Source organism: Aquarana catesbeiana, linkage group LG08 (assembly GCF_042186555.1).
Source record: "Aquarana catesbeiana isolate 2022-GZ linkage group LG08, ASM4218655v1, whole genome shotgun sequence".
Classification (NCBI taxonomy): domain Eukaryota; kingdom Metazoa; phylum Chordata; class Amphibia; order Anura; family Ranidae; genus Aquarana; species Aquarana catesbeiana.
Genome location: NC_133331.1, coordinates 92,749,988 through 92,775,192, shown reverse-complemented (window position 1 = coordinate 92,775,192; position 25,205 = coordinate 92,749,988). Strand labels below are relative to the sequence as shown.

General features: G+C 40.2%; 2 protein-coding genes across 4 annotated transcripts in view; one reads left to right on the top strand and one right to left on the bottom strand.

The window, feature by feature from the left end:
- Positions 1-5,164, top strand: part of MFSD13A (major facilitator superfamily domain containing 13A) — a 41,322-nt gene extending 36,158 nt beyond the window's left edge. For all 3 annotated transcript variants that reach the window (XM_073596150.1, XM_073596152.1, XM_073596151.1), the window contains exon 9: positions 1,930-5,164. In XM_073596150.1, the coding sequence (XP_073452251.1) occupies positions 1,930-2,177 (248 nt within the window). In that variant the 3' untranslated portion in view covers positions 2,178-5,164. The remainder of the gene's footprint in view (positions 1-1,929) is intronic.
- Positions 5,165-9,182: 4,018 nt separating this feature from the next.
- The window catches only part of ACTR1A (actin related protein 1A), a 61,948-nt gene continuing 45,925 nt past the window's right edge, over positions 9,183-25,205 (bottom strand). Inside the window, exons 8-11 of the mRNA XM_073596153.1 lie at positions 19,984-20,158; positions 17,239-17,300; positions 15,719-15,759; positions 9,183-11,952 (exon numbers count right to left, since the gene is read on the bottom strand). Of these exons, the coding sequence (XP_073452254.1) occupies positions 11,850-11,952; positions 15,719-15,759; positions 17,239-17,300; positions 19,984-20,158 (381 nt within the window). The 3' untranslated portion in view covers positions 9,183-11,849. The remainder of the gene's footprint in view (positions 11,953-15,718; positions 15,760-17,238; positions 17,301-19,983; positions 20,159-25,205) is intronic.

Below are 25,205 nucleotides of genomic sequence, written 5' to 3'. Positions count from 1 at the left end.
AGTAAATGGGATGGAGCTGTATTGGGTTTTATTGCATTCCTTTGCATCAACTGTGGGTATAGGAAGGAGGTTTTCTATTGGCTTGTTTTTTTCTTTTTTCTTGAACTTGACCGACATGTTTTTTTTTTTCAACCTAATTATGTGGCTCTGGTTCAGGTCTCTGGGATCCTCTGCTATCAGTTACTACGTCTAAAGGTTATTTTACATTACTGTTAAGAGTCAGTTGAGAATAAAGAATGTGGTGTGGCATGTTTGACACCAAGGACGATTCTGTAAGACATAATTTGTTTCATTTTATTATTGCTGAAAATAATTTTTAACTACCGGGTAAACTCAGTGAAAATTGATCATTGATGATCAGTGGGAGAATGCCCTTTTACATTAGTGGTCAGTAAAATGCTTTCCTTACATTGTGGGTCATTGCAGAAAGGCCTGCTTAGATTGATGGTCAGTGGGAGAAGGACTCTCTTAAATTGATGGTCATTGAAAGTAGGGACCCATTGCACTGGTGTTCGGTGCTCCTTACATTGGTGCTCAGTGAAAAGAATGTTCCTTCATTGGTGCTGCTCAGTAGATAGAATGCCCCCCCCCCCCCCCCCCCACCGGCAGTCATTTGGAAAAATTGACCCCATACACACAACAGCTGAAAAAAGATTATTTGTGTCAGTGGTTATTTATCTGAGTCAGATATTGTTCAGGGAACTCATACCAACCTCTAAATCTAAGGTAGGGGTGGGCAATACATTTTCCTAAGGGGCCACATTAGAAACTAAGACTGTTGTGGAGGGCCGAATTTATTTCTGCTTTAATATAATTTTGGACCTGAGAAGGTCCAAAGGTAGGTAAACCTATACAAAACAAGCAGCCGGCGCTAGGAATAATAGGTACAACTGCTGTTTCAGTTGGGCAATCAGGGGTAGTAAAAATGGGTGGCTGAGCTGCAGTTTTACCACTCACTGGCTGCCCACCCGAACTGTAATATAATAGCCAGATGGGCTGTTGACATACTGCGGCATTTTAAACTTGGGCTGCAGAGTTTGTCAAACTTGCCCATTGAGTTCAGTAGGGCTGCTCTGCAACTGCATGCAATGCACGCGATTGTAGCCTGATCGTGCGGCATTATAGAGTTAAATCAGGCAGTGGGGACACAATATAACCCCCCTCACTGCCTGTGATATGTCCTCTGAAAAGCGCTGTGACTTGAAGGAGAGAGGCTGAGATTGGTACAGTGGGGATTTCTGCAGACCTAGAGTGAAGAACAGGTGTTCAGCTCCTGGGCTATGCATTGTGCGGGTGCTGACGCAGGAAGAACTTGGCTACATAGCAGAGTGGTGGGAGAGTGTCGGGACGTCTCTTAGACAACGATTTCCTACCAGAACCGAGCCTCCGCATTGTACCAACCAGCTTCTCGGGCTCCCTCTTTCCAGTTTTCACAGCTCTTCACATGGACATCCATCAGCATGCCTCTCTGAGCTTGTCTGCTTCCTCAATGAGACTAAACAAACATTTAACACTTGAAGTGGGGGGTACTAAAAGGGTAGAGTTTGTTCACCTCCTAGAGTTCAACTTTAGGCTTGCACCCTTAAAACAGGAGGTCCTTTATATTTGTCCCATCCTTTTAGGCAAGGAATGGCAGAGAGCAGCAATGGTGACCCAAAACACCCCATCAAATTTGTGTTTACAACTGTCAGGCCAGTGGAAGATCCATTTTGATTGCTTGCACTTTGCTCTTTCCAAGTATCTGCTTACAGTATTTAAAAGAAGGCAGTTGAAGATTAATAGACTTTGCCCAGATCTTTTTTTTTTTTTCATTATAGAAAGACAGGGTTAATGTTTGAATGTGGTTACTTTGAAGCAGTACAGTTAGCAAATAAAGTCATTACTGGTTTCAGTGTATGTTTTTTGTGACGTACAGTTATTTTATTGCAGGATATGACATATTTCAGCGGGATGCTATGAATAATATCAGTACGGAGCCACAGATGGATTCCAGCCGAGTGCTGACCACCACTCTGCGCCAAGGATGCTTCTATCTCCTTGTTTTCATCCCAATTACATGTGCTCTGCTGCAGCTCTTCACCTGGTCCCACTTTACTCTACATGGAAAACGGCTCACCACCGTGAAGACTTATCGCCAGGCTCAAAACGGTGTTCCTCCAGACGTAAAAACTATATGAAGGACCATTGAAGAGACATTGCCAATTTTTGCCTTTTTCATCTTTGGTCAGAACATGACCACTGACCTCCTTATTAGTGTACAGTGCACAAAGGTCATGTACTTATCATTTGAGATATATTGGAGCTGCGTTTGCTGTTCTCTATTTGAAAATGCTAGTTCTCTGGCTGGCTTGTGCAGTCACTGATCTGGAGCAAGCATGAACTTGTGACAGCCATGAAACTAGTGTCTTTAAACTAAAGTCAGCAAAGGGATCCTTCAAGTTTTTCTCTATTCAGGTTTCTTTTTACATGCTAAACATTTTCTTTTTTAATTTCAAAAGGGACCAACTTATTCTGTCCTATATGTGATGGAGGCTTTATTTAATTGTAGTACCTGATGCCTTCTCACAGTGGAGGTAGCCGTGTTTTGTGCTCAACTTATTCATTCTTTAAATGACTTGTGTGCTAGCACCAACTCTACAGAATAATGCACAAAGCAGCCATTATGTAAGTTCCCATGGAATTGACGGACTGGATTTTTTGCTTCCTCCAACAATATGAAAGACTTAAAAGTGTATAGGAGGACAGGTGCACTTTAGGGGACCTTATCTTTGAATGTTAAAGTGAACCTACCCAGCATAAGAAAGTACCTAAGGTAATAAGAGTGGGCATTTTGTGAAACCTGCAAGTACTTATTTTAGGCTGGCCAAAGACTTCTTTTGTTCATCTTGCAGGATAAATGAAAGAAATTGAACAGATCTGTCTATGCACACTAAATGGCGCACATGAATGAATGTGCCACTATGGCTACTGTATTCTGACAGCCAATAGAGCTGGTGGTTGGACTACTTGAATAGTGCCTGCATCTATTCGGATGCAAGCACTGTTTTCTTGACAATTTTCTGCCTGGCTCCATCATTACAAACCAGATGAAATATACTCAGTGTAGAACCAGCTTCAGTCTGGTTTTCAGACACTTTTGTCCCAATGGAGATTCCTTTATATCCCAAGCCCAGGCTGTATTGTCCCTTACTTTGCTTAGCTTCACCTCCTGTCACTTAGCTGTAAGTCTAAAAGAGGTGTGCAACAGCTGCATAACGTGGGGTTAGGTTTAGCAAACTAAACCAATCTATAGAAATACAGGATGGTTCTAGAACACAAGTATCAGTCTGAAAACTAATACAAGCACTTGCAAGGGTCTACAAGGTGCCTACTATTGACCTCATTTGCCAACTCAGGTACTTTCAAGGCCAGAGTAGGGTCGCTTTCATATAGCATAGTAATGCCATTTTAAACCGTTTTAAGCAGACTGGTATTCGCCATCAATATGAAGATATATTCCTATTTTTTTTTTCATTTTCTACATTTGCTGTTATTGGGGTTAAACTAACTAAGAAGTTGTACCAGCACAACCTAACAGAAGAAAAAGAACTGACCAGTGTGCACAGAAGCACAGATGAAATGTGTGTTCTTTTTACAATGCAATAATTATGAGCTGGGATACTTTGATCTAAGTTGTTATATTACTTAAGTTTTTAGGCCTTGTTCACACTAGCAGTGACATACAGTACATGGGTTATAGGCACTTGTAGGACATTTCTAAAACGCATAATTGTATGCAATGATTTTAAACGGTGTCATTCACACTGCATTAAGAAGCATTCCGTTTAGATGTTCCTAGAGAAAACAGAATTCTGTGTGTCCAGAGGCAGATTAGATACTGGGGGGGATTTACTAAAACTGGAGAGTGCAAAATCTGGTGCAGCTCTGTATAAAAACCAATCAGCTTCCAGATGTTATTGCCACAGCCGAATTGAACAAGCTGAAGTTAAGCTGACTGGCTACCATGCACAGCTGCACCAGATCAAGTGCTCCAGTTTTAATAAATCTCCCTGTGTTTCTAAATGCATGAATACACATGTAAACACAAGTACATATAAATGCAGGAGAATTTGATCTGGGAGGCATGAAGTTTTTTGATACTTTCCAGATCATTTGTCCTACAGGGAATGCAAAATTATATTCATTAACTGACCCTGATAAAACTTGGGGCAAAGGCAACGTTGACTATAGAAACCAGTCTGACTCCACCCTTAATTTTCTTGGTGCAGTTTAGAGTATAAAAGCCTAAGCCTCGGTTCACACCAGAGGCGGCACGACTTGCAGGTCGCCTCACCGAGGCGACCTGCACACGACTGCCGGGGCGACTTGCAAAACGACTTCTGTATAGAAGTCTATGCAAGTCGCCCCCAAAGTCGTACAGGAACCTTTTTCTAAGTCGGAGCGACTTGCGTCGCTCCGATTAGAACGGTTCCATTGTACTGAACGGGACGCTACTTGTCAGGCGACCTAGGTCGCCTGACAAGTCGTCCCAGTGTGAACCGAGGCTAAATGGTTGCTTCAGGCAACAGCTTTTTCTCCTGCTTTTAAGGCCTGGTTCATCATACCTATGCTGGTTGTAGTTTGCATATTCCAGGTGCATTTTGCATTTTTTAATATAAAATTCTATGGAACCAAAAAGTCCCTAGCCCTTTGCATAAAATACATATATGAGAATGTGACCCATAGGAAACCATGTTAAATGGACTGTAGTGTGTTTCTGTAAAACTGAAAATGCACTAAAATTACATAGATGTGAACCAGGCCCAAGTCGTGCATGTGTTTCTCAGCAAAGCGTCTTAATCATGTTTAAATGGCTTTGGGAACTTAAACTTTTAATATAACTATTCTTGAAAAATGTGCAAAGGGCTCAATCACAAAGGTAAAAGATACATATGTAACAAGCAGTAACCATAGCATTCATTCAGAATGTTGATAGATCTGATTCATTGGTTGCTGTTGGTTACTGCATTCTGTACACCATCGTTGATTGAAAGCCCAGATGTGTGAATATATACCTCATTTTGTCTCAGGATGTCATTCCCATATGGTGACCAGCTGTATTACTGCCATGCTCTGACTCAACTCATGACTTGCCATTCAAATAAACTGTCTATTTTGTCCATTGCATTGTTTTCAGTAAATTTTCACCAAGCTTTAGCGCCTTTATAGTAGAACTACAAGACTCAGCAGACACACTTGGGTTTGTGGTTCCACCGCAGGTTACCTTAGCTTGATCCAAGCACTTCACACTGAGTACATGACACTTTTAGAGCAGGGTTTTTTTTATTGTAGGATTCTAAATTTTATTTGGGCATCACCAGCTGACAGTTTCTTATGTAAGGTACAGGATCAGGCAGTTATTACAATGATAGAAAAAAAAAGTTAACATTACTTACTGTTATTAAACAAAAATGTATAGGGCCAATTCCACAGCCATTGAAACAATGCCGAATGCACTGGAAATCATAAGTGGCACTCCCATTCATATGTGCTTTAAAACAAAGGCTTAATTAAACTACCAGTGATCAGGGCAATATAATTTAAAATTTACCAGAAAAATCCCCCAAAAAATAATGGTTTACACCTTGTTCAAATAAAACATGGAGGCAGCCATTGCTGACCTTTCCTAAAAAAAAGGGAGTTTCTTGACTTTAATGCCAACCCACCAGCTGCAGTGGTCACTGGCCTGGTACAGGTATGCAAGAATGTGTGACTTTCTTGGTCTGCATGCTCCTTTTTAATTATTCACACCCAGGTACTAAAGCCAGGCAACTAACATTTTCAAAGCAGCAAGTAAATGGCAGTCCTGGTTTATGTGAGTTTACTTTATAAAAAAATAGACATGATGCAGTAATTTGTATCTTGCATTAAGAATTCCTTTTATCAACGATGATTCCATCAAGTAAAATGAAATCTGAGTGGGTGCTACTACTTGTCAGTGCTATTTGCACTGCTTATTTATGCCTGGGTGTCTACATTTATTCTACACTTATCAAAAAGAATATTCCTGGGGAGCAGGATGATACCTCAAGAGAGCTTCCTCGCACACAAAAGCCATTTAGAAGGTTAATCATTACACTGGATCATTTGTCTAAAAGGGTGGCATTCAGTTTTAAGGACTATACAGGTATTCTCAAGACTTATCAGCATCTTAAAGGAACAGTGCCTCCTGCTAACCCTACTGCCCAACATGGCACTTACAGATTGCTATGCCTCTTTGCTCCTTTGTTCCATCAGAGCGGGGCTTCCAGGTATAGGGGGTGAATATTATTCCTCCCCCCACGTGACTGTTATGACCATATGTCCAATCACCATATACAAACACTGTCACATGGAAGGGTTAGGAAACAGTGGTGGCATTCAGCCTTGTTCCCTCCAACAATGAAGCCTACTCAGGTTGGATACTTCTCTACCCTAAATGGGCAAAATTATAGCATCTTTTTCTTCACAGCCATTACTTGTCCACAATATACTGGGCTAATGGTGCTGAGCTGATTAATTTTTGATGCTCGCTGCACTTAATTATTATTACATGCACAGAATTTGTAACAAACATGCTGCATAAAGAGCCCTATGTTTAGACAAATGCAACCAGTATTCCAGAATAAAAATATAGCAGCAGCTGGAATTTGCTTCACCCATAAATATTGATGACATGCACTTGCTATTCTAAATGGCATGATTTTAAAAAAAAACAACTTTCCATTTTAGGTGGAGTGATGCAGGGCTCAGTTTTCTAATGAATTCCCCAGGACCTTAGAGGGTCACCTGTTAAAGGCAATTTTCCATACATTCATATTGCTCATCCACAGGGGCATATATCACACAAATGCAGCAGTCCTCGTCTTTTAACAGCATGCCTCTACTGCATGAATTAGTAACCTGTGGAAGAGATCTGAAGGCAGGCACTGTGACCAGGCATTCCTCACAATTCCTGTATTGGATGCCCCATTGGCAGTGTTTGTCAATTTTGTGTGTGCTCTTTTATAGAAGATAACCTTTATTGAAATAAAACTGTTCTAGGTGACAAGAGTCCAAACATTTAAAACAAACAGTCCAACTTTGTACCTTTTCCAAACTATCTATATATATGATTATTGTATGTCTATGTAATAATTGGCCAAACTGGAGACCGTTCTGATGAATGTCCTATTAGAAACAGAAGAGGAGTATGAATACTGTTTATCCAGTGATATACAGTATGGTGATTTCACTTAGCTGGGTGACTTTGGAAGCTCAGCTGAGAAGTGTACTTTTAGTTGCAACAGCCATGCAGTATGAGTCCAGAGAGGATTGAAATCTACACTAGTCCAACCAAAATCCATTCTGAGTTAGTTCGTTGTTTGACTCTGCTAAGAAAAGAAAATGCAGTTTGCACCATATAGAAGTCAACTTTTCTGACAGAGGCAGTGTTACCTCTATGTTGATCAAGTCTACCCATTGGCTAGACACTATTTTCCAACCACATTTAAGGATTCCTACTGAATACATAACAGTTATAAATTGGCACACAAAAATTAAAGTGTGTGCATAGCGTTTAAGATTCTGGTTTGAGTGGGCCCTTTATTTAGCAAGGAGCAGAAGAGATATAAAGCCCTATACTCTATCCTTTTTGTTTTCCTAGTTATAAAAAAGAGTGAGTAAAGCTGGCCATACAATTTTCTTTCCCTCCACCAGGGGTGGTGTACAGCCCTGAATTCACATCTGCTCATTGTCCTGAAGGTGTACTTTACACCAATCTCTCAACCTTTTTTCCCTGCTGGAACTCTTGACTTAAAGTGGATGTAAACGCAATGTCATCCTTTCTAAACTACTGCCATAGGGGTTGTCTATAAGGATATACATGCCTCCTACATGTATCTTTACCTGTCAAATGTCTCCCCTCTGTTATGAGACCTGAAAAACTGCAGATCCTGGGGGCGGGTCTGTTGTCTGGAGCCTGGTGGGTGGAGTCGTGATGTCAGTAGACTCCCCGCCCACCTCTACACTCCCCTTGTCAATATGCATTTTCTCCTGTCTATTTCTTACACTGAACTTCTGCTATGATCTCTAACATCCAGTGAAAAGACAGGAAAGTAACCACATGACTTCAGCATGCCAAATCATGCTGAGGTGTGGAACAGCCAATCCTTGCAGAGCTGCTGAAGAAAGGGGTGGGAATTAAAAAATAATGCCTGTGTCTTAGGCTAGTGCACGAGATATGTAAATCACCTGTCACTCACAGCAAGGGGGAGGATTTGACAAAGTTTTTCTCTGTTTGTCAAGTTTTATCTCACTGAACAATAAAAGAGGATTGCGCAGAGCTGGATTAACTCTTTGTGGCAAATTTGTGGGCTCAAATGATAGGAAATCTCATATTCTACATTATGACATAAAAAAAATATATATATATATATATATATATTTTCAGGTTTACATCCACTTTAAAATATGTTTCAAGTCGCTAAGAACTTCTGATAAAAACAAATATATCTACATCTTCAGTTCATGGTGTATTGGTATGATCAGTACATTGTAAAATGTTCTAAAGAAGACCAAATAATATGGCATACCTAGCACATATGACACCCAGGAAAAATCAATTTCACACCCTCCTGCACTATACTAAGTTTTCAGTAATAATCCTGATTTTTTTTTAATGTAAACAATTATAAAAACAGCGATGCACACCAAGACTCCTTTCACACTGGGGTGGTTTTCAGCTGTGACTTTTGACACTGACGTTCCAAAAAGTCCTGCAAGCAGCATCTTTGGGGCGGTTTGGGAGAGCTGTATTTAGCGCTCCAAAAACGCCCTTCCCGTTTGAATGAATGGGCAATGCTTCTGAAGCACCTGAAAAGCAACACAATACAGGAGTTTTTAATCCCTTCTTTAGGGTTAAACCATCCCGCTAGCAGCCGAACAGCGCTGTTAAAATGAGTGGCGCTAACGTGGCCGCAGCCCCAGTGTGAAAGGGGTTCAAGATTCAGATCCAGCCTCATTATTCTACTAGTGCTCTCTCTCACAAAAAAAGAGATCCAAAGTCCTGTATAAGTTGTTACCAGACACATTAAAACACTATTTAGTGTTACATCATCTTAATTACCTGTTTAGTATGCCAGTATTAGAACACTAATGTAAACAATCCATGAACCAATCCAATATATTATTTGAGTTGAAGTTATTATTTAGTGTTGACGTATTAAAGCAGTAGTTAATAAATACAAAATACAAATCATATAAAGAAGTAGACTAGATAAAGGGACAAATTGGAACCAATGTTTTCAGGCTCTGATGTAGCAGCACTTTGTTTATCAGTGGTAAAAGTGTATTTTTCTATGTGATGAAGACCAAGTAACTATCAAATAAGCATAAATATGTTTTCGCTATTATTCTTGTGCTGACAGCAGATTTTCCTGAACTCCACACAAGTGATTATGGATGGAACAAAAGTGTAAGTATTGTTTGCCACTGTTACCTCCATCTGCAAAGCAAAAACCATCTTGTCCTCTTGTGCAGAATGTATATAGGGCCCTTTATATTTTCAAGTATATAAGATTTATGCAGTAAGACAATGCAACAGGCTAGAACGATATGCAAAGTGAGCAGAATCATAGTAATCAGATTTCCGTTTACTGCAGCCCAGATCAGCTAAAGATGATTTATTATACTTTTGGTTAACAGATTTTAACTTTTTTTTTTTTTTTTTTAAATATGTTTGAAAAAACGCTCACTATAGCTGAGGTGACAGATATAAGCAATATTTACATAACAGCTAAAGACCCCTTTCCCCAAAACACACTTGGATGGAGTTCTTCGGAAAAGGATTGACCAAAACATTAAAAGGCCGACATTTAACAATCTTCAGGGTCCTTTTGGATATGACTCAAGAGCACTTATAAATAATAAACTGTTAAGCATTCATAAAATGGGAGAAGTGTATACTAAAATGGCCTACTAAGAACCCCAATGGGTGACACTTCTATAGAGCAGGTACATGCTGACAAGGGAGGAAGCTGGGACCCATGCAAACCGTGTCTGTATAAAGCTGCTCTACCTCTTACCAAGGTGGTATAAAACTACACTACACATGTGGCTCAAGTATAATAAACCGGTGTCATCAACAAATTTAAAGTGGGGAAAAAACCTTTAGAGCATCCCATCTCTGTGCCAAACTAAACACACACATATATATATATATATATATATATATATATATATATATATATATATCAGACAATTCAAGTGAACAAATAATACAAAAGTAGACAAATATATACCAAGACAGAAATGTTAGACTTTATATAGTTTTGCTTCAATATATAGTGGTATTCAATGCCATTTGTTTTGTAGGGCAAACAACAAAAAGGGCTAGAAACAGTCAGGAGCACGACACTTAGCCCCTCTTCCCAAGTATACAAGGACCAAAGGATGGTGAGACAGGATTCTCAAACTGGCCCCTTTTTCCAGGTGTAAAAAGACCCAAGGATGGGGAGACAAGGTTATCTAGTTGGCTCCATCTCCCAGGTATACAAGCACCTAAGGATGAAGAGTCAGGGTTACCCAATTGGCTCCTTCTCCGAGGTATACAGGGAGCCAAGAATGAGGACACAGGGTTACCTAGTTGGCTCCTTCTCCTAGGAGAACCTAAGGCTAAAGAGACAGATTTACCTAGTTGGCTCCATCTCCCAGCTATACAGGGTTACCTAGTTGGCTCCATCTCCCAGATATATAGACACCTAATGATGAAGAGACAGGGTTGGATTCTTCTCTGAGGTATACAGGAAGCCAAGGATGGGGACACAGGGTTACCTAGTTGGCTTCATCTCCCAGATATATAGACACCCAAGGATGAAGAGACAGGGTTGGCTCCTTCCGCAAGGTATACAGGGAGCCAAGAATGGGGACAGGGTTACCTAGTTGGCACCCAAGAATGGAGATTCAGGCTTACTTGTCTTGGGTATACAAAGATCCATGGATGCAGGGACAGGGTTACATAGCTGGTTTCTTCTCCCAAGCAAACAGGCACCCAATGATGAATAAACAGGGTTGCCTAATTGGCGTCTCCTCTCAAGTATACAAAGAACCAAAACAAAGACAGGTTACCTAATCCCCTTAGTTTCTTTATAAATATGAACACAGAACAGACTGTATGGGTTACCCGACTAATAAATTCTATAGATGAACGTCCTGGAACCTACACTGACCTGCAGACAGGCTTTGTCACAGAGATATTCTAACAAAAAAAAAAAAAAAATCAAATATTCCAGATGTCTAACTATATAACTATACTGATTTTTTTTTTTTTTATCATGCAATAGAAACATTTCCAAAAACAATGTCTTTAAATTAGTATGACATATTATAGTTTCAAGAAACGTGTTTTCTTTGTTACTCAAGTAAACGCAATTCTGAAAGGCCCGTGTGGCGGATAAGTGCGGGGTCACGTACGTCAGTAAATAGTTCATAATTTACTGCCAGCTGGGGTTTTTTTTTTTTTTTTTTTTTACACTTTATGTACGGTAATCTGTTAAGGATAAATAGGCTATAATGCGATAAAATATTTTCGCAACAGACCATTTACAGACCCTGGTGCAACATAACACATAAATAGGAATGGGATAAAGGCTTTCCTCTCCGATGGGTTTTATTTTCAGTTGCCCTCTACAGATCTTCTGCCCTCGTTTGACGACTTCTTGGCATGCTGGAGAGCGCATACAGACACATACATTCACACCCACCCACCAGTCACCTCCCGACCACACTCTCATACTCAAAAAGCGAGTTTTAAACTGAAGTGGACTGATACAGAGACTTGGTCTTTTGGGACGTTAGAAAGTTTTCCTGTGGATAGCTCTGGGTCCGTCTTCTTCATATTCCTTCTTTGAGACCCACATTTTCTTAAAGGTGTCCAAAGAAGCCAAAATAGATCCACTGAAAAAGGTAAAATGTTTATTTGAAACGGAATCAAAGAACTTGTAATGGTGTTGGACATTTGTTTTTCCCCTAGAAGTCTAAAAATGTAAAACAGTTTTCCAACTTGTATCACAGGGAATACACTAGCAGTGTTTAACCACTTCCCATCCAGGCCAATTCAGACATTTCTCTCCTACATGTAAAATTCATAATTTTTTTTTTGCTAGAAAATTACATAGAACCCCCCAAACATTATATATATGTTTTTTAGCAAAGACCCTAGAGAATACAATGGCGGTCGTTGCAACTTTTTATCTCGCACGGTATTTGCGCAGCAATTTTTCGAACACCTTTCTTTTGGAAAAGAAAAAAACTGTTTCGTGCTTTAAAAAAAAAAAAACCACATTAAAGTTAGCCCAATTTTTTTTGCATAATGTGAAAAATGAAGTTACGCCGAGTAAATAGATACCCAACATGTCACGCTTCAAAAATTGCACACCCTCGTGGAATGGCGCCAAACTTCGGTACTTAAAAAACCCCATAGACAACGCTTTAAAATTTTTACAACATCCCTTGTAATAGGAATATGGCATGATCGGTCCTCTACAGTGAGATATGGGGTCAATAAGACCCCACATCTCACCTCTAGGCTGGGAAGCCTGAAATAAAAAAAAATAAACGATCTCAGCTTCCCAGCCGAGGTGGCGCCATTCGTTTGAATGCAGAGGCCGGGTGTGGCTTCATAACATCGCGCCTGGCCTCCTAACGATCATAGAGACTTCGGCGACCATCTGGTCCGCCGGAAATCTCTATGATCATTATCCGGGGCGGCGGATCCGTTCTCCGACTCACCGATGGAAGCAGTGAGTCGGCCGCCTGCCCCAGTGTGAAAGGGCTCTTACAGGTCGTCCCCTTCCTCCGTGACTAGACAGTGAAATGTGAAGTGCGTGATTTCAAAGCCGCACTGGTGCGAACCAGGACTAAAGGCCCGTACACACGATCCGAAAATCAGAAGTAAAATTTCGTCCGGCGAATGATCTGACGACTTTCAGGTCGTTAGTACGGTGCTTTCGACAGCTGATTCCAATTTTTCGTCCGACAAAAGCTGGATGTGCAGACTATAAAAATGTTATCGTACGTGAACTCAACGTCCGATTTTCGTTTAATCAGTTCAGTTTTCGACCAAAAAAAAAAATCGAAAGAGCAAGACTACCCATGCTCAGAAACGAAAGAACACATAGAAAACGATTCAACACATTACGTCACTTCTGAAGTTGTATTTTGTCGTACGAGAATTTTCGTATGGTGAGTAACCTCTTCACTTTCGACATGAGACTAGCATGCAAAAAAAAAAGATCAAAAAGGTGCATTGCTCTTGTCGTGCTATTATTTCCTAATAGCACTCCAAACACTGGTAGGAGTCCCATGTGCTGTGCGTCAAAACGCATTTGATTCAGTGCCAAAAAAAAAAAAAAAAAAAAAAGGTACATGAGCTACTTTACACGTTTGTTGCATGTGCTGTTACGCAGCAGGAAAAAAAAAAAAAACCTGCGCTCAGGGGTGAATGCAGCCTTACCGGCATTTCACCAGTGTCAGGATTACTAAGAGGCCACCTACCAGTCTTTATGGAATAAGTCCACTGGTAGACGGGCCAGCTAGTTATTGTTCCCTCAATGGAGTTACTCCCTCACTAGCCAAGCCAGTGAGATGTTGCTCCCTTGCTAGCGAGCAAGATTTGACACATTCACGGCCAGAAAGAGAGAGATTCCAGAGCGGTAACTGGAAGGCTCCCTTGCTGGCAATGTGTCACCACTGGCAGAGTCACCCACATGACAGCTTTAACCTCGCCCCCTAGCCCTTAAAAAGATGTAAATGCTGGGAGGCAGATGTGGGCTTTCCAAACTCATGACTGATGCAATCTGAGGTCACATGATCGGAAGCTCCTGATCGTATGTATGCATGGAGTGGAGTACTGCCTGTGACACAGCTTAGGCACTGTGCTGAGACCGCACAGTAAGCGAGCTCTCACCATAGAAAAGACTTTCCCTATAAACACATACATGCAGCCACTAGGCGTTATAGCCTGCCAATGTTCCCGATAATGAATTGCTACCTGAAAGCACTTCTAAAGTACTTCTATGCCTAAAGCAAACACATATGCACTAGAGCTGCATGATTCTGGCTAAAATGAGAATCATGATTTTTTTGCTTAGAATAAATATCACGATTCTCGCGGTGTAACATCACCTTTCACATTATACAAAAAAAGTTGGGCTAATTTTACTGTTTAGTCTTTTTTTAATTCATTAAAGTGTATCCCCCCACCACCACCACCACCACCAAAAAATGTGTTTGAAAGACCACTATGCAAATACAGTGTGACATAAAATATTGCAATGACCTCCATTTTATTCTCTAGGGCCTCTGCTAAAAAAAAAAAAATATATAATGTTTGGGGGTTCCAATTTTCTAGCAAAAAATACGGATTTTAACTTGTAAGCAACAAGTGTCAGAAAAAGGTTTTGTCTTTAAGTGGTTAAACTGATCTTATTTACAGACAGAAGTTCATCCCTTTGATCTAAAAGAACTATATGTTAAATGTTTCTCTTTATCTCTGCCTATAAGCCATGTTATAAGAAACTTCGCAGGCTGGCTGTTTTTTTTTTTTTTTTTATTTTGACAGCTGTCGGCTTGAGCAGAGAACTCTCTGCACTGAATCGAGGAAATGCTTTTGTAAGATCTGGAGGGGGTTAGAATCGTGATCTTGATTCTTTAATGATTAATCGTGCAGCTCTAATATTCACTAATATTTAGAATCCAAGGGACAGAAATATATTTCAGCCATGACTGCATCTGCACGCATCTGATGTATTGTATCAGGAGTAGCAGTATCTGTGCAACAATTAACATAGGCTTTCACACCAGCGGACCGATTGGGACCGCCGGACCCCTTTTTTTTTTTTTTTTTTAGGTGGACTCGATCTGACCCTCCAGTCTCCTCTAAGTAATGGTGGATATCAACAGCCATGTGTCCTTTTAAACCCGCTGACATCCGATCTGATCCTATCCGCTAAAAATACACAGATAGGGATCGTTCCCCATCTGTCTGGCAAATCAGATCGGATGGCAGTCGGGTCTAAACAGACAGGCGGTCTGTTTACATCTGGCCACCCATAGAGGAGAGCGGGCTGTGCCTCTGTCCACTCTGCTTAAGCGGAGCAGACAGGGACCAGCCATCCGCCTGTTTAGCGGGGATCAGTGGACAGATCACCCGCTGAGCAAGCAGACTGCAACGGAGCCAGTCCCACGTGGAAGGGGCCTAAGGAGATTGCATTGATCATTTATATTTCTTTGTGGTGTGTAATTAAAAAGGTTAAAAAGTCAGGGTCAAAGAAAACCTGTCACAAAACCTAAGAAATTTAAACTGAGCATGTACCGAATAAGTGCATTACCAGACAGTAACATCTTTTTTTAATCAAAGACTCTGCGTACATTTTTGCATTAGACGTTAAATAACATAACATAAAAAAAACAAAACCTAGAGTGTGTCTCCTTGCTAGCCTAACACTTAAGACTTCTCTTTTCTCTATCAAGACTACCAGCACTTCACGGATGAGTCAGCTGGAACCCCAATCTGTCCACTCCTGCCCCTACCCGCCCCCCCCAAATTCTCTGGTATGTTATTTTATGCAAGAATGATTTCCTGTTCTAACTCTTGCTATTATTTAATCATGTCTCCTCAATAAAAATCACATAAAAAAAAAAAAAAAAAAAAGTTACCTACCCAATCCATGTAGAATATAATCTTTCTTGAGGAGCAGATATCTAGACAAAAATAAAACCACATTTAAAAAGCCAATTGTAAATGATTGCCTAGTCTTAAATACCCCTTAATGTATGTACATTTACTACTAGTACCCCCTTATTCCAAACAATCCAAAAAACATTTTCCAAACAATCCATTGCATTCTATACAACTAAAACCCTTAGGTTGGGTTCACACTGCTGACGGATGCAGCTCACATCAGGGGGTCCGATATGTCCCTATTCTCCGTTTCAGGGACAAAATCAGTCCCACGTTTTTGCCTGAACTCGTCCCTGAAACGGAGCCAAAGATGCACAGGACTCCTGTGCAAGCCATCCCGCAGCCGCCGCCGAGATGAGTGAACCAGCTCCATAGAGAACTGATCACAATCTCCTGTATCAATCATGTCATGCAAATTGGATGCAGGGAAATCCGCATTCAATTAGCATTAGGTTCAGCCTTAATGATAATCCAGTTTACAAATAGCCTATGGTTTAGTAACCTTCCACCTTTGCTGCTAAATATACCCCTGGTCTCATTTCAAAAACCACCTTAATTTGAAGAGGGTGGGGAATAGGAATGCTGCCATGGTTTAACTGTGACTACATGAGATTTCATCTCTCTTCCTCTATAGTCATTATTAAAAGAAGTTAGAAAATCTCTAACAAATTCACAAATAGCAGGAATTTTTTTTTTAAGCAAAGGAAGCCTTAAACTGGTCATACTTGTGAGGATTTATTTTCTTTCTAATTAGTGTAGAGATTCCTTCACTTCCTGTCTAAATAACCACACAGGAGGTGGGGGGAATCTCCCCAGTGGGGGGGGCACAAATAATATAAATCTGACAGAGGTCCTAAAATCGATGTAACTACTAACTAATTTTTGTGAATTTGCTTTTAGAACTCTGCAGATCACTGTCTTTGAGCCTACTAATAGTGCATGTCTTGTAGGAAACCTCAGTAATGCCTAGGCTGATTGGTTTACATTTCATAATGTGACTACCTGTGTGGCCATCTACAAAATGTGGACATGAAAATAAAAGTAAAAGTGAACAGTTAGGTCCATTGTGTCTATCTACTAGAGGTAATAGACTTAGAATAAAGCTTACAGGAGTACATCACTTTTCCTCTGTAGGCAGGGAATAAAACCCGGATGTATGGCTGCTCTACCCCCTGGCCTCACGGACTAGGCCAAAGCCGTGGCCTCCCCTAAAAACTCCTGCCTACAGCCGCGCCGGTCCTGGGGAGCTGCAGGCAGGAGTTTTTAGGAGAGGCCGCCTCTTCGGCCTAGTCCGTGACGTCCGGCATCATGGACTAGGCCGAAGCCGCGGCCTTGCCTAAAAACTCCTGCCCGCATCTCCGGTGTCAGCGCCGGTCTTGGTGGGAAAAAAAAAAAAATCGATTTTTTCCCCAGCCCTAACAGGGTGGTTCTAACACTTTTCCACTCCAACAACACAATGAAGACAAAAACAACAAATAAATGAATAATAAATATCATACCCTTATTTTTACATCTTTCGGTGCTAATTTTTTTACTTCACTCAAAAGTCGGTCCCCGAAACCTGGAATAAAAATGTACAGATCAGTGCGAGTATACTGGATACAAGTAAGTAGCAATTGAAGGTCACTGAGGCAAATGCTGAGTTCATCACATAGGCAGTAAATGGGAATTCCAAATCAGAAACTGCATGGGTACCCTATGAACTTGGAGAATTCAGGTAGCACTGTTTGTAGGGTGTTAGGCTGGCCGACAGGACCAAGGTCTCAACCACCCATCCTTCCCCGCAGGATATGCTTTCCTTCATGTGTTACTATGCAAAAAAAGGCAGATGATGCAGAGTCAGAGTGTTAAACTGGCTGACAGTAGCAAGGTCCCAACCCCCCCCCCCCCCCCCACTCTTCTTCTATAGTACAATGCCTTCTCTGTCTATCTATCCAGCATAGCCAAACAATGTAAAGTCTGTGTTAGGTTGGCTGACAGTACCCGGGTTCCAACCATCCATCTTTCCCTGTAGTAGATTGCCCTCTCTATGTTACTATGTTAATTCTAGGCTGGCTGACTGCACCCAGGAAGCCGTAAGATATAAAGATTGTGCTGGGCCACTACAGCATGAACAGCTTTGTCAAGGAATACATTTATGGCTAAACTTAAAGTGGATGTAAACCAGATTCATGAAATTTGAGCTGGGCAAATATATCTACAGTGTTTTCTTATCTCTCTTCAAAGCACTATGTAGCTGTCTCCTGCACAGTTCTTCTGTTATCAGCCTGATAACTCCTGACAACTTCTGACAAGTTCTCAGTCAACTGAGATAAAAGCAGCCTGAGTTTTGTGTTGGGAAGGATGCTATAAATAGATTTGCAGAGTGCTGAACCATTCAACAAACAGTTCTGAAAGTCTCTACCTATGAGGATAGGGGGTGTGTGCCTTTCCTCCAATCAGCGGTCTTGGCTGTATGCCCAGGCTTCACTGCAGTGCTGACCACAAAGGAAAAATCTCCTAATGTGATCAGAACTTTCTAAAGAATATATAGAGCTGAAGACAGCAGATATACATGCAAAACGCATGTAGGGAGATTTGTTTCACCTCTGTGTATCATCCGAGGCCATTCACTTCACTGGGTATATGTGAGGGTTTACATCCACTTTAATAAAAATAAAGATTATTCTGAATAAATGGGATTTAAAAATAAAAGAATAAGATGTTAGCCTTGGAATTAGCTATGTATAGGGACCATCCTCCACTGCCTGCCCCACACCATTCTGTCATCAGATGTCATCCTGAAAAATGTCAAATTACCGTATTTATCGGCATATAACACACACTTTTTTCCCCCCTGAATATCCCCCTGCAGTCTCGGCGCCATATTTGAATTTACACACGGCTGTGTATGTCGGCAGGGATCGCGGCGATCACACAAGGCTGCACTGGGGCAAGGCTGCACTGACATGGCTGCACTGACAAGGCTGCACTGGGGCAAATCTGCACTGACAATTCGGCACTGGGGCAAAGCTGCACTGACAAGGCTGCAATAGACACTGGAGCAAGGCTGCACTGACACTGACAAGGCTGCAGATGGACACCGATAACGCTGCATTGATGGGCATTTTATTGCAAGTTTTTCTTCCTTAAACTTTACTCCTAAAAGTTTTTTCCTTAAAATTCCCTCCTAAACTTGGGGTGCGTGTTATACGCCGATAAATACGGTATATAAGTTTTACCCCTGTCTATATTCATAAAAGGGAAAGGAGTAGCCAATGGGGGGGTGGGGTTGTGACACCTTTTCTACTTACATCAAGGCATCTGCTGATCAACTTCAGAGGACACTGCTACATAAGAAGAGCCAATTCTACCGTGAGACAACCACAGCAAGTAATATGCTCTCCATGCATCAAATCTAATCCAACACTGAAATGCTGGGTTTATGTAGTTTAAAGACGCCTCCAGTAATAAATGATGTACATATAAAGCCTATATTTATGTCTATGGAGTTAGAGTGCAGTTAAAAATGCATCCCACTGCATCTGGTGTAAATGGGGCCTTAAAGTGTTTGTTAACCCCCCAAAAAAATGCTGCTCCTGTCCCTTTAATGTGCAATTAGCAGCATGGTGCTTTTGCTTTTTAAATTATCCCTCTGTATCACCTACAATAGCTGTTTGATAATGCCATGTCCAGACTCCAGAGAGAGAAAAGGCAACCGATCATAAAAAGATGTTGTTATCAGTACAGATAAGCATATTTATGATACAACACAGGCACAGGGGAACTTACTGTTTTAATACAGAGCGAATGTGAGCATTTTATACAAGTGGCTTAACAACCACTTTGAGGATACCTGCAGTAATAAATGATGTACATACTTAGTCTATATGATTCGAATATGCCAGTGCAGGTTGCTTCGCTCTGCCAGGCACAGACAGATTAGACTTTCACAATTGTAAACCTGTGGCTATGCATGCGTAGCTTGCTCAGTCCATAGGCTGGGGGTTTATGATGACTATCACATATCTGCTGAGTTACTATTGTATGCATTGTGACAATTTGGAACGCACAATGTTTCTGTACCAATTTTATTTCAACTTCTTTCTGTTTTTTAGTTTAGTTTGTTGAAAAGTTCTAATTTTTCCAAATAAAATTACCAGATACAAAAACAAAATTAAAAAAAAAAAAATGTGCCAGTGCAAATCATGAGATGCCTCCAAGCTTTCTAAAGATGTAGAAAAAAAAATCATAATTGTCAGCACCTTTAAATAAAGTGGATCCTCCAGAGAGTACTATGTTGGAGAACAAAGTCCGCCTTAGATCCATGTCTGACTTCTGGATGGCAAATACTAAAACTTCATGAATTCCTTCACACTCCTCTCCAATAAGATCTGGTCGGAACAGCAGCTCAGGTGCCCGGAATCGGGCTGGGCCAATCTACATAGAAGAGGAAACATCTGGAAAATTAACAAGACAACAGAAGCTGCAACATCTGACACATTAATAAAATGTTGGCACTACTTGTCTACCACACCCAATGATCACACACAATGGTGAGTCACTCAGCACAGCTATCCCACAATGCCTTGTGATCTGTATAAAGGACAGCGTGGAGCTGATCACAATGTCTATGTAGTTCTGAAACAAATACCCCACTGTCATGTTATGTCATCTAGAACTGATTTGTTATTAGGTTACAAGGGCATCTAATGAAAGAACGAATAGGAACATGAAAGTCATATGAAAGGCTTGCTTTTCTTCCTAGGTAAAAAACTACTATAAAAAAAATAAAAAAAACACAGGACTTTGCTCATTTGGCTGGGACAAAACGCTGAGGGCTCATGCACATGGCCACCTGGTGTCATACAGACTGTCTGTGATCAGGGTTTTATATACGTACGGATCCATGCGAGTACCAGCGAATACCTGCATACCACCAATCATGTCTACGGAGCAGCTGTGCGTAGCACCTGTGGCTCACAGGTGGAGAAATATGCACAAAACATTAAGAGGTGCACTGAATGGAAGTTTTGGTACTGAAACCGCAGGGTGCACTTGGCAAAAAAAAGCCTTTAAAAGGGGATAATCTATGGTTCCCCGTTGACCCAAGACAATGTTTACTTGGTCTTTTTCCTGATCCTGACAAATATCTGACAGTAATACTTACATGTAACCCTCTTTAGTGCAAGGAAAGCGATTGTATGTAACTGGGAGGCACTTCCTCTACACTTTAATCATGGTTAGTAGCAGGGTGGATAGAAATCGATGATGATAAAAAAAAAAAAAAAAAAAAAAAAAAAAAAAAAACAACCACAGATTTTGGGATTTAAATTGGATTTTTTTTTTTTTTTAATCAAATTTATTTTATTAAAATGCTTTTGGAGTAAAAATTTATCTAAAGATAAATTTTCTATTTAAGATACATTAATAATTTAGTTTATTCAGCAGGAAATGGAGCTTAGTTATGTCGCATGAGGCTGTATATTCTGCAATATTTACATTTTTGGTAAACTTAGTCAATGAATCCAAGCTCTGCAAACTGAGATAACATGCACTGGCAATGTTATTGTTTTGATTAAATAAAATAATTTGAGTAGTTCTCCAACTATGTGTGATTAACCTAAAATCGGTTCCGATATCGCTGTTTTACTAACATGACAGCTTATTATTCTAAATAAGTTGCAAATTTTGTTTTTAATATTAACGATTCTAACTACCAGCAAGAATGAGTTCTTACAGTTAAAGAGCACCTGTCATTTCAAATCCGTCATGGCAGTGCCCGTTAGCGGGCATCCACTCACCAGCTGTCCCATTAATGTGAATGAGACTGACGGTCAACAGCGGGTCAGAGAAGGAGCCGCTGTGGGACAGATAACAGCTGCTCTTTTTAAAAATTATGTTTTAAATGGAGTCGATTTAAATTATGCCTTTGTACTAGTGATTTAAATTAAATCCACCCTGGTTAGTAGACGTAAATTCCATTCTTCCATACAAAAAACAGACACACACACACACACATACATACATATAGGGGTTGTCCCTCTAAATACAATAACATTTGGGACTGATAGTTGGCACACTCCAGCACTTGTGCATGAACAGTAGCCCTGGCTCACTTTCAGATACTCGACTGAAACCACTGGAGTGACCCCCTGCTTAGTTCCCTCTCTGTAGATGCTCTGTGGTCCCCCGAATATGCACCTCCCCTTCACTGCAACCTCACTGTTTTTATTAAGTCATATTGTGTTTGTATATGGTCACATGCATTGTACCATGTCTGCGCCAAATATGCTATGTCTGCATGTCATGCTTTTCTTCATGAACAAACATTCTTTCAGCTTCAATGGTCTATTACTTCTTTACCTCATTGAAAACTGAATTATGTCGAGGGGGCAGGAGGCGGAGCAGACATGTATTGTTAGAGCTCCACACCGCTGAGGAGAGAAGAGAAGGACAAAGCAGAGCCTGCAGGCTCAAAAGGTATCCATTTGAACCTTTTTGCCCCAGGGAACAAACTGTGAAAGTTTGGGCAGGAAATATGGTACTGGGAGGAAACCGTGGCAGAAATAAAAATCACCTCACAAAGAGCTCACAGGCACTCACTGCAGCTGAAGCAGCTCCAGTCACCTCACAAGATACAGCATCAGGGCGCTCTCACAGACAGAAAATGTCACAGCAAGACTCTCCATTTGTGTCAGATACAGAACTAATCCTCTCACAAACTTCTCCACAAGCCTCCTCAGTATCCCCAGTAATATTATTACAATTTGAAAAGATGCTTCATAAGGCTTTAAAACAAACCTCAGACCAAATAACAAAAAGCCTAACCAAAGAAATAAGAGAGCTGGGAAACCGCACCGCAGCCTTAGAAATAAAAATGGATGAAATTGAAATTACAACCCAAGAAAATATAACAGAATTGGAACAATTAAAAAAAGAGAATTTAATACTTCAAACTAAGCTCGAAGATTACGAAAATAGAGCCAGACGTTCAAACTTGCGCATAAGGGGAATACCTGAAACTGTGACAGACCTGCACTCTACTATTACTGCTCTATTACAAGAACTAAAGCCAGATATCCCTCTTGAACGTTTAGAACTGGACAGAGTACACAGAGCCCTCACAGCCAAAAAGAAAGATGGACCCCCACGTGATATAATCACAAAATTTCATTATTACAGAACGAAAGAACAAATACTAATTGCTGCAAGAGAAAAAAAGGAACTTAATTTTCAAGGACACGATTATCAAATTTTTGCTGACCTATCCCAACTTACTATTACTAAAAGACGATCCATGAAACCCCAACTAATGGAACTGCAACGCCACAACATTATGTATCAATGGGGCTTCCCCTTTTCAGTCAGATTTAACTACCAAGGTACAATTTACAGAAGCAGATCAGCAGATGAACTACAACAAACCCTTTTAAAATTAAATCTGACAGAACCTACAAGCAGCAACACTCCCACACGCAGAAGAATGGCATCATCTTCACCTTCAGGCAGCACCCAGAAAATTTCAGAACAAAATGGGAATCATCATTCTCACAAAAGAGGCCGTTATGCCACATCATCCATGGACAAAGAAGATTCAATGGACTGACATCCTAATTCCTGATATCTCTTCATTTATTATACTAAGAGATGGTTCTCTATAAAAAACCTATATTTATAACTGAATGTAACTGCATTCTGATAGTCACACACTGTGTGGGATCATGTTACATTCCAGTTATATTTCTTATTACTTCTGATTCATATAACCTTAGAATATATAAGTGAAATAAGGAAATTCTTGTTCAGTTATATATTATCAGGTAATAACAATAGATTTATTACTTTTTAGGACAAATATGTTCAATAATCCAGAAGTAATGGAAGCTTTTTCTTTCTTTTCTTAAAACAAATATATTATTACCTAACTAGTTCCTAGAATTATGTTTTTGTTTATTCTAATCTGAAGCAATACAACCTCAATTTTATGAGTTAACATATCTAAACAGTTACGTATGAATAAAATATGTAATTGTTTACTCTAAAAGGGTTAAAATCCCAAAATAATTCAAACTATCTTCATCAATACCAAAGTTATTAACAGTACCTTTCTAACTGAATTATTTAGCCTAGGGCAAGACTAACCATATACAACCACCCTGGAATAAATAATTTCAACAAAAACTATATTCTGCACTCCAATTAATGAAACATCATTTTGATGTCTTTTGACATAGCACTTCTCTCCTGTAAGCGGAAGATCCGTGTACCCCCATTAGCCCTCCTCATTCTCCCAACCATATTATGTGGGAGTGTGACGAAGGCACTTATTCCCCTGAGAGAGATATTTATTCTCTTTCACGGGTAAATTGTGATTACTTGCAAAAAATAATTTATACAATGTATCATCTAATCTCATATGTTTTTTGTTTACTCTTTACTCCAGAATTCACTGGTTTCTTTTCTATCTATTCATCTCTTCAGTCCACACAGGTTGATCTGCGCAGTCAGCTCTGCATAACAAAAAGTAAGTCAAAACTATTTGATCTATTGCCATGGCACCACTGAATATACTTTCCCTGAATGTTCAGGGAATAAATGTCCCTCAAAAAAGGACCAAAGCCTTCCGTACTTTCCATAACAAGAAGGCTCACATAGTATGCCTCCAAGAAACACACTTCACCAAAGATTCTACTCCAAAATATATTTCTCCTTTTTATCAACAACATTACACGGCTTCTGCCTGTACCAAGCAAAGGGGAACTCTAATTGCATTTCACCGATCCACACCATTCACCTTATCATCAGAAATTAAAGACCCAGAAGGTAGATACCTGATACTCATGGGTTATATAATGGATACAGCAATCACGGTGATTTCCTACTACGCTCCTAACAAACAACCTACACCATTCCTCTCACATATATTACAAGTGATTAATACACACAAAATAGGAACAGTGATAATGTGTGGGGATTCGAACCAGGTCCTCCTCCCATTTCTAGATAAATCACCTTTTACACCATCCAAAATAACCTCTAGATTACCTTTTTCTCAACTTCTTTCCAAATACAATCTGGTAGATTCATGGAGAGAAAATAACCCAATGAAAAAGAAATTCACTTATTTCTCGCACCCTCATCAAACCTTCACCAGAATAGATCATATTTTTCTAACAATAGGAATGATACCAGAAATTATTGCATCAGATATAATTCCGATTCCGTGGTCTGACCATAATGCAGTATACACTACTATAGCCTCAGCCATACCAAAAGCGCATGACCCAACGTGGTACTTACCGGACATAATGCTCAAACACCCACTACATCAGATGGCCATTGAACAAGCTTTAAAGGAATACATATCAATTAATAATACAACAGACATCTCCCCAATAACACTGTGGGAAGCTCATAAGCCTGTCTTGCGTGGTACAATACAAAGACAAATGGCACTATTTAAACGGGAACGCAAAAATCTAGC